Genomic DNA, 14217 nt, shown 5'->3' on the forward strand with positions numbered 1-14217 from the left:
ACCACAACATCTAAAGGCAGTGAATTGAAATTGAAAAGGCAGCGGGTCGTTGTCTTCCCACCTGTGAGGAGCGGTGTGTGTTCTGATGGAAGCTCTCAGGCTGCCAGAGCTCCTGAGGGTTCGGAGATCTCCTGTCTGCTCCAGATCTGCTGAACTGATGTACCTGATCTTCCCAGGAGCACTGTTCTGGCCATCCAGACTCGTGCTCCCCCTGTTAGGAGTGTTTGTTTTGAAGCAGACATGTCCCTGACAGGTTTGCAACAACAGTGTGTTGTGAAAACAACATTGTATATGTTCCTGATGTTTTCTTCATAATACTGAAAGCCATCCTCAACAACTAAGTATGGTCAAGAGGGAGCGGTCAAAGCAGAAGAATGTTTTCGGTTTTGCTAAGCTTGGCTAGCTCGTCGCATGCAAACGCTCGTGCCGGTTAAAACAAGTGACCGGCTCCTACATTGTCGTCCTAACAGCTAGCAATCTTTTCGCCTGGCTGGGGCTGTGCAGTGTTTCCTGTCGGGCGGAACAGGGGAGGGCGGGACGCAGCTCAGACCGCCAGGTTGGCGAGACCTTGGCCAGGCCTCCGAGCCCATGGGCCACGCAGGCTGGATGAGCTTCGGAGCTCCGGCTCTGAAGGCCCAGCTCTCAGCCACGCTCTCCAGGCCAGAGGAGGGGCTGGGGCTTCAGGCTTCAAGTGGGCTTTAAGCTGCTTTGAGAGTGGAGCCTGATAGTCTGAAGGGTCCGTACCCATCCCGGGGTTTCAGTAGATTGTAGCAGTGGGGAGGCTTGACAAGGTTTTGTGGGACCTGTAACTCCCCTGTCTCCTCCCCTTGCATTCTCTAAATGGGCAGGGGCAGGGGCGTGTGCTGTCCTGGATCGGTGTCGCCGGTCCATCGCACTGTTTCATGCAATAGCTGCAGCCCAGGGTGCTGGGGGTGGTTGCAGTGGGCTTCTCCTCTTCCTCTCACGGCAGCGAAGAACACCGTTTCACCGACATGGAGACAGTGGATAAGCGCCAGAGTGGAACATGGCTCTGCCTGTGGGTTTCTCTGGCAGTTGTCCCTCTTTCACCAAAATCAATGGGAGATGGACAGCCTGACTTCTGTGAACTGAACTGTTATTTTTAGCCAAATAAAGTCATTATCCTACCAGCTGCGTGATGCCTGGAAGGTAAGTCCCAGCGAAGACGCACATTTCCATGCGTAAGTGCCCCCTCCACCTATGAAATACACACTTTGAGCTACGTCTTACACATTTTATTAGGACCTCAACCTATCATTTCTAAAATTGACTGTTTTTGTAGCTTAATGTTAATCAATTTCAAGTTATTTTGTCAGGTGAAAGATTTCCCATTGCTATATGAGAGAAAAGATTTAAATGTTGCCTTAAATCAAGTGCTTAAGTCTCTCCTTGATTCTGAAATGACTGAATGTTGTTGGACAGTATAGTACATTTTTGCACCTGGGATGTGGATTGTTTAATTTGTAATTAATTTAAAGTTGAAGTATTTAAATTAAATAGGCAGCAAATGGTAGGATTACAAAGTAGTCCCCGCTGTCGAACACATTGCTGTGTATCTTAAACACTGCAGTCAGTAGTCAAATCCTTCGGGTGTGTAGCACTGTATCGTCATAAATGTAACTCAGCAGCGCCATACCGAGCGCCCCGTCCACGCCGAGCACTGCAACTGCATAAAAAAGGCGCCTGTCTCTTTAAGGGAGGTGCTACACCCCCTAGCACGTGATGCGGTTTCCAGCCAATGCCTGCGTCCGAGATGCAAAAATCTGGTTCAAACCGGTTTCCATCTTATATTTCTATATAAAAACTTTATAAAAGATACAGCCATTATATTACATTTACCATTGCTTAACGGTTTCCTCCGGACCTGCCCGCAGCGGTGAACGTGCTTTCCTTTTCTCCTAGTTGTGTTGCAAGTGAAAGCGGTTAAGATGCCTAAAAGAAAGGTATGAAAATACAGCAACTGTATCGTATAGCAACTATCCATATTGTTAATGTATATTTTGAAATTACCGAGCTTGTTTTTTTCGTGCAGTAGAAACTCCTTTACCTCTTGCAAGCGTTTTGCAGCATTTTAAGATGAGACATCTGCACTGTCAAAATTATGAAGAATATTTCCGAAAATGTCATTTCGCTTTTAAAAATTATTTGTTTTTGTTCCTTTTAATTTTTAAATACATGCGTGGTAGTTAATTTAAAAAAATAAGTTGCACTGGGGTCTTGGCGCGCTGTGATGTGGTTAGACACCGCTCTCCGGCTGGGCATTGGCACAATTTTAAGAGCTGCGTTTTATCTTTTTTTTTTTACAGCACACGTCCTTATTTTTCCTCATCTGTATCTCAAATGTGCGCATGACCTTATATTTATTTGATCACAAATTGTAAATTTTGAAATGTTTGTAGGTTATCTCAAATATTTTACAAGCGTCGTTAGAAGTTTGGTTTTTAATTTTTTTAATGCATCGATTAAAAAATAAAGTAATCTTGAGGAATTATTAACTAAGATAAATGTAAAATTACAATTTTTTTAGAAAAATGTATTTTTTCGGCACAGCACATTAGGACCGCGTTATTAAGCAATTTTTTTATTTTCTCGATTGCTTGCTGGTCTTCAAGCTACCTACTCGGTTTTATTCGGGCTGCCATCTTTGTTATTGTTGTTTCGGTCAAACTAACGCTTAGTTGGGAAAATGAAATTATTTTATTACGAAGGCCTTTCCTGAGACATTTATATTCAATTCGGGTGGTTGAATAATTAGTTGGTCGATTTCTTTTTTATTCCTGGGGTAAATATTAATTATGAACATTTACTACAAAAGCAGGGGTCGGTCAAGTTGACTTTAACCCGAGTTTGTTGCCAGGCGCTTCGTCTTTCGAAATTAAAAATAGACGACTTGGGTTTTTTTTTTCCTGTTGGTGTTTTTGTGTTAATATGAAGTGGGCGGTTTCGCCGTGCAGTGCAGCTTTCCTTCTCCATAAGTCAGAACGAAAAAGAGCACGTTTACACTAAAGTCCGAGGGAAAAAAATGGGTGTTAAAAAATAAATCTTGTGGAGTGCGTCTCCTTCGCCGTGTGAGGGTCTTAGGAGAAATAACGGTTGTGCAGAAAGTGCAGTTTTCTTTTGTTCAGCGGTATTTCTGGGCAGGAGCGCGCGCTGACAGGAATAAAGGAGGCGCGCAGGGCTCGAGCACCAGATTTGAATTTGAATATGGGCGGGAGATTTTCAACCGCCAACTCAGCGGCCGCCAAAAACAGTGCCGCGGAAGTGCGGCCGCAGCTGCTGGGACGCGGAAAGTGATGATGTGCACTTATGCGTTTTCGATAAAACCGATCTTATATCTGATTAAGTTTGATATGAAACTGTTCAAAAGATAAAACATGTAAAAGACCACCCTGGGACCTCATTAATATGCATTATTTGCCAGGTATCCTTCATCCGTTGAACTTGCCGCTAAATTATAGAAGTTTTATAAAAGCAGTAGGTTCTGATTGCAACATGATTGATAAAAATAAAGTTTTAATATGAAAGGATAAAAACAAACGGCTTTTTAGTCCATCGTATATTTATAAATACACATTTTGGGTTATTCGATTTTTTTAAAGGGTTTTTTAAACAATTTTATATTGCAGGTAAATGAATTGACGTTTCTAAATGAATCGATTGTAAATCTTGTAGGTTATTGGTTTCTTGTGGAGCGTTTTGCAACTTAAGTGCAATCCACAAAACAACTGTTAAAATGTCTTTAAGCTTTTATTTTTAGTTGACTAACTTTATATAACAACATTTCTTTTTTTTTTTAGATGGAAGTAGATAAATCTACCAAGTCCAAGGAAGAGGTTGGTAATGACATTTTAAGTTTCCAGAAGAGACATTTTCAGTTTTTATTGGCTGTAATCGAAAGTGTTCTCATCAGTTGTGTATGTTCTTTTTCGTCTGTTTTGCCAATCTAGCCATTATCAATTATGTAGATTTTGCATGTCATTGCTCTGTATTGATCTGGTCTTAATATTTTTTCACATACCACACACATCCCGTGAAGAATAAGCACACTGAATCACAGTTTCGCTCATCATATGCAGTTTGTGTTCTAGGCAGAAAAACTTGGTTGTGTCTAGCCTGATGTAACTACTTGTTCAAAAACTGACCCCCATATAAGCCTCAGTGAAGTTAGACTTTTTAATGTTTTATCAGTTTTTAGTTACGATTGAAACTAAGAGGTTTCTAATGTTTTTCTCTTTTCCCCCTATATCACAGCCAAGACGTTCTGCAAGGTTGTTGGCTGTAAGTATGTTTTTAAACCTTTGGGGTGCTCTGGAGAAGATTTCTTGAACACTTGGTTACTTGAACTTTTGTGACGTGTTTCAGTGGTAAAATTGCTAGTGATTCAGCAGATGTGATCAGAAATTGTGCAAAAATGTGTTATAGTTTTCTTCACCTTTCCTTTCACAGTGTTGATTTTGTATCTTTTTAAACTGAAAAACTCATCATATGGGGTCTGGAGTTAATTAGTGATGGATACTAAATGGTTTTGTGCAGTAACTTCAGTATTTTTAATATTTGTTATTTGGTTACTAGAAACCTGCTCCGCCAAAGCCTGAGCCCAAACCCAAAAAGACTGCACCTAAGGTATGGCATCTACTTCTTTACATAGTACTGTCAACTGAAAAATGTGGTAATCGTTCAAATGTTTGTTTGGCATAGGGAAAATATAAAAATGGATTGTGTTTTACAGTTGATTGAGTGCAGGTTGGATTAATTTTTTGGTGCCTTGTCGAGTGGTAGGATGCCAGATGAATGTGATATTGGGAGCCAGGGATACTCCTGCAGTTTCAAGGAGGGGAAATCCTTTGTTCATTTTTTTTTTTTGCTTAAACATTGGCAACAAATGAGCAGTTACTGCTTGTTGTTACTCTCATGTGTTTTATAGGCAGTGCGTTACTGCAAGCACCAACCACTACCGGATAGCGTTTTGGTTGTATTCGTAAATATTTTACTTTGATCTGAAACAATGAAGTTTCTTCAGCTGTCACTCTTTTGTTTTAAATACCCTAACAGACTTCTGTGGGACAGTGCCTGAAAGTTACACTTTACATCATCACAATGTATTTTGTAATCGGAACACACTGTTGCATGTGCAAGTGATCTCCCATGTCCTGTAATTCCAGTGGCTAAATTTGTTTTCATGGCAGTGAAAATAAAGAAACAAGACATATTAAAGAGGGTGGAATGGGAGAATATACAATCCTAATAATCGCTTTCATCAAGTTTTAACAGCCAAATGAAATGCAGAACAACTATAGGAAACTATATATCGTAAGAAACAACACGACCTCTACTTCAAGACTGAATATTTAAATCCCAATCTGGCAGTACAATATTTACATGAAAGACCATTTTCCTGATTGAGTAGGATACATGATGTTGTCAACATAATGAACGGATACTGCACGTTTGTCTTTTTTACAGTGAAAATATTATTACATATCTTATATTTCATAGGATTGCCTAAATAAAACAACCCTGCATCATTACAGTAAAACACCAAAAGAATTTTCCAAACACGCGATTCCATTACTGAGATATCCCCGTTGCGGTGTCTCCAGTCCTTCCTGGTATGATAAAAGCTGCAAATGATTAGTGGTGTGTTTTGCTGCTTCAGTAGCTGAACTAGCTGTCACTCAGTGAAACTCTGACCATTACAGATTTAGAAGAAGTCTAAAGTTGCCCAGTGATATGTTGAGGCTGTCTGTAGTCTAATCCAGTGATGATCTATCAACACATATAACCTTTCAGACCCACTTCAATAAGAAAGAGCAAGCGCATCAGTACACAGCAGCGAAAGTTAAAAACTGTTCTGTGACACCTTTTCACGTCCGTTGCTTGAAAAAAACAAAGAAAGTGGCATGCAGAGAACCAAAGGAGTAGGATAAGGACAGTATTCCTGAAGTTTGCGATGAGATTTGCAAGACTGACAGCGATGCTGAAAACGGTGAGCTCTCTGTTCTGGAGAGCACCAATTCAATCTCCAAAGCAGCATTTGAAGATGGATTAGATCCACTTCAGGATTGGTAAGTATAATATTATTCATGTAATAATAAACACCATAAATAGCATTATAATTACTCTAGATGTGATTGTTATGCATATTTTTAAATATGCGTGTTTTAATGTAAATATTACTATTTGAGTCACACAGTGTACATAGAAATACATTTTAGCATGTATTGTCATCTGTAATCTACCAAAAAGTTTTTAGATTTGCATTTTACATTTTTTTTACATTAGATTAATTGTTTTCTTAGCTTTTCAATGGCCAAGGTGTTCCTTTGTGTCACCTGTCCATCAGATAGAGATGAAAGAAACATGTCTTCTGTAGTTCAATGAAAATAATGGAAATTTCCAATTATGTTTTTTTCTAAATTTCATTTTTTTATTTTCAGTGAAGAGATTGAAGAAGACACCCCCACTACCTCAACTTATCTGAGTACTAATGCTCCTCTGAGGAAGAGAAGGCAATTTGATTCCTACACCTTATCCTTGTAGCCCACCACCCATGTATGCAGAACCATTGGTGTGCAGCAGGGTGAGCTCAGTCTCAGACTTTGAGGAAAGGTGGAAAAGTGCAAGGGAAGAAGATGTGAAACCTGTGTAGTTCCGCTTCTGTCCAGCATGTACACCTGGACCACAACTGGACACCACAAAGAAGTATTCCCCGCTAGATCTTTTCCACCCTTTTTTCAGTATGAATGTTGTACAAAGTCTGTGTATAAACACAAATAAATACGCTGAGCAGAAGGCTAAGGGAAAACAAGACCATTGGTTCCTGTTTCAGTGAAGGAATGTATCAGTTTCATTGGTAGTATAATTTTCATGGGGCTCCTAACAGCTCATAGTGTGAGAGATTACTGGAGTCCGCGTAGGCCATATGGAATTCCATTCTGCTGTAGTGTTATGTCCAGGAAAAGATTTGAAGCCATCTCCTGGAATCTACACATAAGTGATCCAGAGGAAGATCAAAAAAATAATCAGACAAGAGGAACTCAAAAACACGAGAGCCTTTTCCATCTCAGACCTCTTTTGGATTCCTTGCTCTTAGCCTGTCGGATATACTATCACCCCCGAAGGCAAAGCCAGCAAAATGGGGCTTCAAGCTGTTTGTGCTGGCAGATTCCAACAGTGGATACACCTGTGACTTCAGTATCTACACAAGGAAATCTCAGATTGCTTTTGGTAAAGGACTGAGGTATGATTGTGTTATGAACCTTATAAAGGTGTCATACTTAGGCACAGGGCGCCATTTGTATGTTTACAATTTTTACACCAGCACAGAACTGTTTCGAGAGCTTTACAAACAGAAGTTTGGAGCTTGTGGAACAATAAGGCAGAATTCTCGGGGCTTCCCATACACAAAAGAAAATTATCTCCCTAAAGATAAAAGAGGGACATTGCGCTGAATAAGGAGTGGTGAACTGCTGTTCACCAAATGGATGGACACACATGAAGTGACAGTGTGCAGTTCCATCCATAAAGCATACAAAGGAGAAACAGTCCAGCGATGAGTGAAGAACCAAGATGGGACTTGGAGGGTGAAGTCTGTACCTGTCCCTGAGCCAATCAAGGCCTACAGTCAGCACATGGGAGATGTGGATTTGTCAGATGCCCTTATTAAACATTACATCACGGCACAGAAAACCATGAGTTGGTACAAGAAACTTTTCTATCACCTCGTTGACATAGCTGCTGTTAATAGTTTGATCCTTCACAAGGAACTCTCAAGATTCAGAAATATCGAGCACTTACTCAAAAAGGTTTCAGAGAATTGCTGTGTATACAGCTTGTTGACAACGAGGGTTGAGGAGCAGGAGAAGAACTGTCCAAGCACTGAAAAACCGGCACTGTGTGTCCCTGTAGCCATCACAGAGGGTATGGTACTAAAGTCCTGTTTGAAGTCCACCATTCGATGTAAATATTGTGTTCTATGCACTGAGGAAAAACGCAGGATGAAAACGCCCTGGAGGTTTGAAGGTTGCAACGTACCTTTATGCTTAATTGTTGACAGAAACTGCTTCAAAAAGTGGCACATACGTCTGAAAAAGAAGTAGGACCTTTGAGCACTTCGGCCTTGTGGAACAGGAGCCACTGCTGGCACCAAAAAATCTAAAAAAAGACTTCAGCAACAAATAATGCCGCAGTTCACTGTGTGCACTTAGTGTTGTTTGAATATGTACGATGTTATGTACTTTATGGATTTAAATATTTTGGTCCATTTTGTGCTTATCATGTTTCTTTTTTACGTATTGTTTTGAAAAGTAAATTTTGGTCGAGTAAACACTAATTTGAAAGAAAAGCCTCATTATTTTTCTTTTAGACATTTGCACCATTTCAAACATGTCAGCGACAAAACTACTGTTGGCTACATGGACATTCCAAACTTCAAGTGGTTTGATTAGTTTAGGGAATTTGATTGTCTTACTGTTTGCATTTTTTTTAAGTAGCGAACAAAGGTAAAGATGGCTGTGGAGACCATGAGTCTGTTGGCCGGCTTGTCTTGAAAGGATTAAAACAAGCTTATCATTACCTAGTAAAGATGCATAGCTTGTTTGTAAATATTGTGACTTGTATGTTGTGTGTTGCTTAGTGTGTGAATTGCATTATTAAATGTTTTAAAAAAAGATGGACTACCTTGAAAGGCTGAGAAAAGCTTATTTTGAAAGACTAAAAAAACCTTGTTAGGTTAGTAATATCACTACTTATACTGATGGAAATACATAACAAGACTAATGAGTTAACAGAAAAAAAGTGTCTTTTCAGCTGTGGCATATGAATTGAGGGTATTTGTCATGCATACGTATTGGTACATTACTGGCCCCTTAAACCTCTCCAAGAAGGCCTCTTTCTATGAAAATTTACCTTTATGCAATTACAAAAATCACATGCCAGAAGGTAACATCGTTAATAAAACTTGTGTAAAAGTGGTCATAAAGATTTGCCCAATTTTACATTTTGGAGATGTCTGGAGACCGACCCTTAGACCTGGCTTTATGAAACCTCACGCAGAATTTGATATCTTTGTTCTGTCAGTTTCAGATTCAGATACCCTAAATAGTAGGCATATTTGAGAAAAAATCTGGGACTTGAAATGTGCAGCACACCTTTAACAGTCACAAAGTAACTTTTGAAGAAAGAAAAATAAAAACATTTTGTTTGTTTTTTTCTTTTGGATATTGATGCCCAAGGGGTTACCTTGAATTGAGTCCCTGGACCAGGCCTGTTCTGTTTATACTTTCCAAAATAATGCGAGATGTTTAAAGGCACATCTCTTCTAGGCAGAAGTGGCCTGTAAGGGGCTAGCGGTTTAGTTCAGTTTTAACTGTTCTGTTGGTACTTCTTTAAATTTATTCTTTCAGTGAAATAAAATACATTAAAATTGTAGCTGATTTGTTCATATGTTCTGTAATCTCCAGTGTGTTTCCTGTACTGTATTTAAGAAGTATTTTGTTTTGCAGAAGGCAGTTAAAGGGAAAAAGGGGAAAGGTGATGCTGGAAACAACCCTGCTGAAAATGGTGATGCCAAGACGGATCAGGTAAGTGATCCGCTCACACCTTATACACACCCATTAGTGATTTGTGTTAAAAGAGACGGTTTGATCTCAGGCTGCCTCCAGGACTACAGTAGGCTGATTGCTTGGTGATTGCCCTCTCCCCTTTTGTCCTTGTTTACCCCCCTGACCACTGACCACAGTGTGCTGTCTACATTTGGTAACATCCTTGAAATCAAGAGGTAATTTCACTGGACTGTGGTTTTTGTAGCTGGACTATGTCTTCACTACAGATAAGAACAGGAAATAAATTAATAGTCTGCACTGGTGAACTCTTGACTGCAGTAGTAGGCTTATCTATGTTCTTTGCTGTAACATGTTGTATGATCAAAAACACAATTATTAGGATTACAGAATGTTGTTTAAAACATAAGTTATAAATAGGAAAACTCATTTTTACACATATGCACTCCCCAGTTGCTAGGATAGGTTAGTGTATAATTAAAACTGAAAGCTTTAGATGTGTGTTTGCCATATTTGTTTTTGCTGAAATTCTAGATATGCTCTCAATGCCTGGATTTAAGTATTTTCCATTTTATTTTATTCTATTAGATTCTTCCATTTCAATTTGATCAGATTCTATTACAGAACAAAAAAGTGGTTTAAACTTAATTTTGTCCTCAAATTCAAGAGAGTACATGTGTAATAGTAATGTTTTGTGTACTGGCTTCTTTTAGCCTAGTTTATCAACCACAAATACATCTGAAGTTTTACAGATCGCTTGATGCTGTGACAGAGAACTTGATCCTGTGAAGTAGAACAGCCGTATTTGATAACACTTCACCCTCAATTTCTTCACTTCATCAGCTTCTGAAGTTTTATAGTAGACTTTTTGAGTGAAGAAAATTAGATTTCACTCTAGCGTTTTCTATTTCATTTTACTGTGTACTTATTAGTCAAGTGGATAAATCTTTTCAAGAGGTGAAATTGTATGTAACTGCAGAGTTGTATTTTTCTCCCTGAATATCTCTCTCCCTTTGCCCCACAAGCTTACCTGCAAAGCTGAATTGCAGTTTAGAATTTCAGAGTCCTCAAATGATCAGATTGATACCTCTGAAAGTGTCACAAATATATTAACTTTGCAAAACTTTGTTCTATTAACAGTGAAATTGCATTTTAATGTTGATAAGAACTGGAAAATACGGATGTGACATTTGTTCTCAATACAGAAGTAATCCCAAAAAATCTCATTTTACAAAGGTGCAGACAGTGCAGTCTCATTGACCTTGAAATTTCCAGCAGAAAAAAATGTTAATGGTTCCTAGAATGAACACCTAAACATCAGTACATCCAAATAGAGGAGAATGGAAAATATTTTAAACACAATTGGTATAAACTCACAGTTTGGTCTATGAAAGCACAGAAAGTTTAAATTCGTTGGTGTATCTAAATAGGATTTTTTCAAAAGGTGTCTGGAAGTTCAGAATTACATTCACTTTTTAACCTTAATGATAATGATACTGACTGCTGTATTTGGCTGAATTCAGCGACAAGAGATTTTTGTCCTGTCCAGTAGTGTTTTATATGTGGTGTCTGACTCAGTGATAAACCTTTGTTATTTTTATAGGCACAGAAGACCGAGTCGGCTGGCGACGCCAAGTAAACTGCGTTTTAATCTTTTGATAATTCTATGTACTTGGTGACTGTACAGTTTGAAATAACTATTTTTTATCAAGTTTTATATAAAAATGCAGTTGTTAGAAATCCATTGTTAGCTTACATTTGATGTATTTGAAACTGTGTGCAAAAGGGGTTATTGTTAGTTTAAAACTTTTTTTATGCCATTGTTAGAAAAACTCCGTCCGTACAATGTTAAAGCAAGGTTGTGCCCTTTGTAATAAAGTTTAAAAACTGCTGAATGTTGATTTTTTTCTCTACATTTTGGTTTTTAAAATACAAGTTTAAATACCAAACCTTATCATAAGGCAGCTAACTTATATTTTTAAAAAGTAGATGTTGAAGGGATAACCTTTTTCCCTATCAGATGTTTTTTTTAATAAATATATAATTTCAGCTAAGTAGATACAAATGTGTAGTTTAAAATCCAAGCACATCCACATATAATGAAAGTAAAGAACAGCAGGAATGGCAAAAAAGTAAAAAAAAAACAACCCTCTTGTTAAATTTAAAATGTGAACTTAACGTCTTTTTAAACCGATGGAGTTGTTTTGTTTTTGTAGAGATTGGAAGGAAGCTTCAGGCAGCCTCCCAAAAATCGTGACGTTCTTTGCAAGTTTGCATTAATAAAAGAAATACAGAAAAGTCTCTTTGGCTTGGTTATTTGGAATTTGTGTGCGTTTTTGTGAAATGGCATAAAAATTGTATTTTGTTTCTCTTGTTCACTACTGTATCACAACAGGAATTAAATGTTACAGTGTCTTGAATAAGCCCTACAATTGTAATCAACAGTTGTAATAAAGCCATGTTTCATAGTTTTCTCATTTATCCAAATGGTCTGAGCAGTATAAGTTCACATATTTTACTGAACTTGTATTACTTGAGATAAAAATGCAGTGCAAGTTTTGTAAGACATTAGGTAAAAAATATTCAGGGGATACATCAAAGGAGTATTTGAAAGTTGAAAGGTTAATTTACTATGCTTCCCCAACATATTTTTCTGACCTTGGTTTATTGTCAATTATTTGGGTTGTTTCATGAAGATTAGTTTCTCTAAAGCGCACACACACCTCTAATTTAACATACTTTTCTCAGCAACCCAGTCATTTGTGTTTAAATGCACAGCCAACTATATTGGGGTAGAAGTATCTGTCTTTATATCAAATAATTATTAAAATACATTTGAACTGTAACAATTTGAAACTTATTTAAAGCATTTATGTTACATGGCTTTAGCAAGATTTGTTTAGATTAACTCACTGTTGTATAAATACTAAAGTGCTTGTTAAATCAGTATCTGTTCAGTAATGTAAAATAATGGGGTGGAAGGACATTGAAAGTCATTTTTTAATTGAAGGCACTAGTTTAGACATCAGGAGAAAAAAATATTTAAACTCATAAAAGGTCCTTCCAGTTCTGAGTAAAACTAGTGAAATGTGTTTTTAAAATCTTCATCCTGAGTCTGCAAGAAGAATTTTAGAATAAAAAGTCTTCTACCTTTTTAAAGCACAATGAATTGTAAGTAGTTCAGGTGGGTAGCTGCATCAGCATGCGTAGGCTGCAAAGGAACAAGTAATAGGTTTATTCCATGCTGAAAAAAAGAAAAAACGTTTCGGCCGTGGAACCTTCTTCAGGTGTTTTTCTTTTTTTAGCATGGAATAAACCTATTACTTGATGAATTGTAAGTATATTATTGGTTGAAGTCTTATCTTCCAGTGCATAAATTGTAGATTAAAAACTTTGAAAGACATTTTTTCTATCTTGGGAAGAGGTTTATCTTGTTATAGCAAAGTTAAAAGGTTTAGAATATAACTTATCAGTTTTAGGTATAGTGCCTTATTTTAGAAAGGCCCTGAGCTAACAGCAAAAATAAGAAAAGGTTTATATATTTGGCAGCAAGGCCTTTAATGTGAAACAGCTAGAATTCTCAGGAGAGAAACAGGTGGATGTCTAACTACAGCACTTAACTGGAGAGATGGTGCTAATTGGCTGCCACTGCAGGTCACAGGAGTTAATATATTGGTCAATATTCTGAGCCCTAGTTAACAATCTCAACCCAGCCAGTTTTGTCACTATGCCACTTGTGCACTACTGCTCAGGATATGTCTCATGACTTGAGCTCAATGCCAGGTTCAACCTGAGGTTTGACACATTTGGGAGTGCCTGCTTTTTATTTACAGGGGCATAAGAGAAGCTCAAAAGTGAAATTTCCCATAGATTTTTTGACTGTAGAGCATACCTCGGCAACATTCTGTGGTTGGAGAATCCGTTTTCAAGAAATCCCTTTCAATAAGGACCCCCAGTTTAATCTTAAAGCAAATGAATGTATCATTTTTGGTGTAAATGTAATTGCAGGTTGAACATCTAATAAATGTAACCAATAATACGCTATTAAGCAAATCTGAAAACTCGGTTTCATATTCCACTAGATTAAGAATGGAACTCTTCCCTTTGGGATTTCCTGGAAATCTGTGATTTCTGTGATTTGTTATTGGTTAAATTGTCTAGATGTAGTATCCATAGTCCAAACAGTAAGTTTTTGGTCACTCACAGTTGGCAGCATGTTCTAGTGGCCTATTGTTTACAGTATTGTGATGAGTCCATGGGAGCCACTTGTTCTTGAGAATGGAAAAGTGTCCTTTTGAATCTGACCACCTTTCAGTAAAAAGTTTTGCCACTAACAAAAACAACTATCGCACTTGCCTTGAGGCAACTGGGATGGTAACTGGCCGAACAGGTTTTTTCTGAACATTTTTATGTGTCTATTAAACGTCACATTTACGTTCTAGCAAGAGTAATGTTTTAAATAATGATGTCAAAGCACTTTGTTTTACAAATACTTTTTAAAAAGTTTTAGAAGCTGTGCTCATTGAAATCATTGATTTATTAAAAAAGAGCAGAAAATACAATTGCAAGATACCTGTCAATTTTCATAAAATCTTCTTAAACTTGTTTTGATTGCATTCTTGATTGCTAAAAATCAACT

General features: G+C 37.7%; 1 protein-coding gene and 1 long non-coding RNA gene across 2 annotated transcripts; both read left to right on the forward strand.

Moving 5' to 3' along the window:
* Positions 1–1799: 1799 nt before the first annotated feature.
* hmgn2 (high mobility group nucleosomal binding domain 2) lies at positions 1800–11879 on the forward strand. The gene is made up of 6 exons (XM_088603112.1): positions 1800–1961; positions 3816–3851; positions 4270–4296; positions 4591–4641; positions 9522–9599; positions 11182–11879. Exons 1-6 carry the CDS (start codon positions 1947–1949, stop codon positions 11215–11217), a joined length of 243 nt encoding a protein of 80 aa, XP_088459238.1. The 5' UTR covers positions 1800–1946; the 3' UTR covers positions 11218–11879.
* LOC148649895 (uncharacterized) lies at positions 4648–8689 on the forward strand. The gene is made up of 2 exons (XR_015925961.1): positions 4648–6083; positions 6456–8689. It is a non-coding gene; the product is annotated as an uncharacterized LOC148649895 (long non-coding RNA).
* Positions 11880–14217: the final 2338 nt, after the last annotated feature.

The sequence above is a fragment of the Lepisosteus platostomus genome, chromosome 13 (genome assembly GCF_059453375.1).
Source record: "Lepisosteus platostomus isolate fLepPlt1 chromosome 13, fLepPlt1.hap1, whole genome shotgun sequence".
Lineage (NCBI taxonomy): Eukaryota > Metazoa > Chordata > Actinopteri > Semionotiformes > Lepisosteidae > Lepisosteus > Lepisosteus platostomus.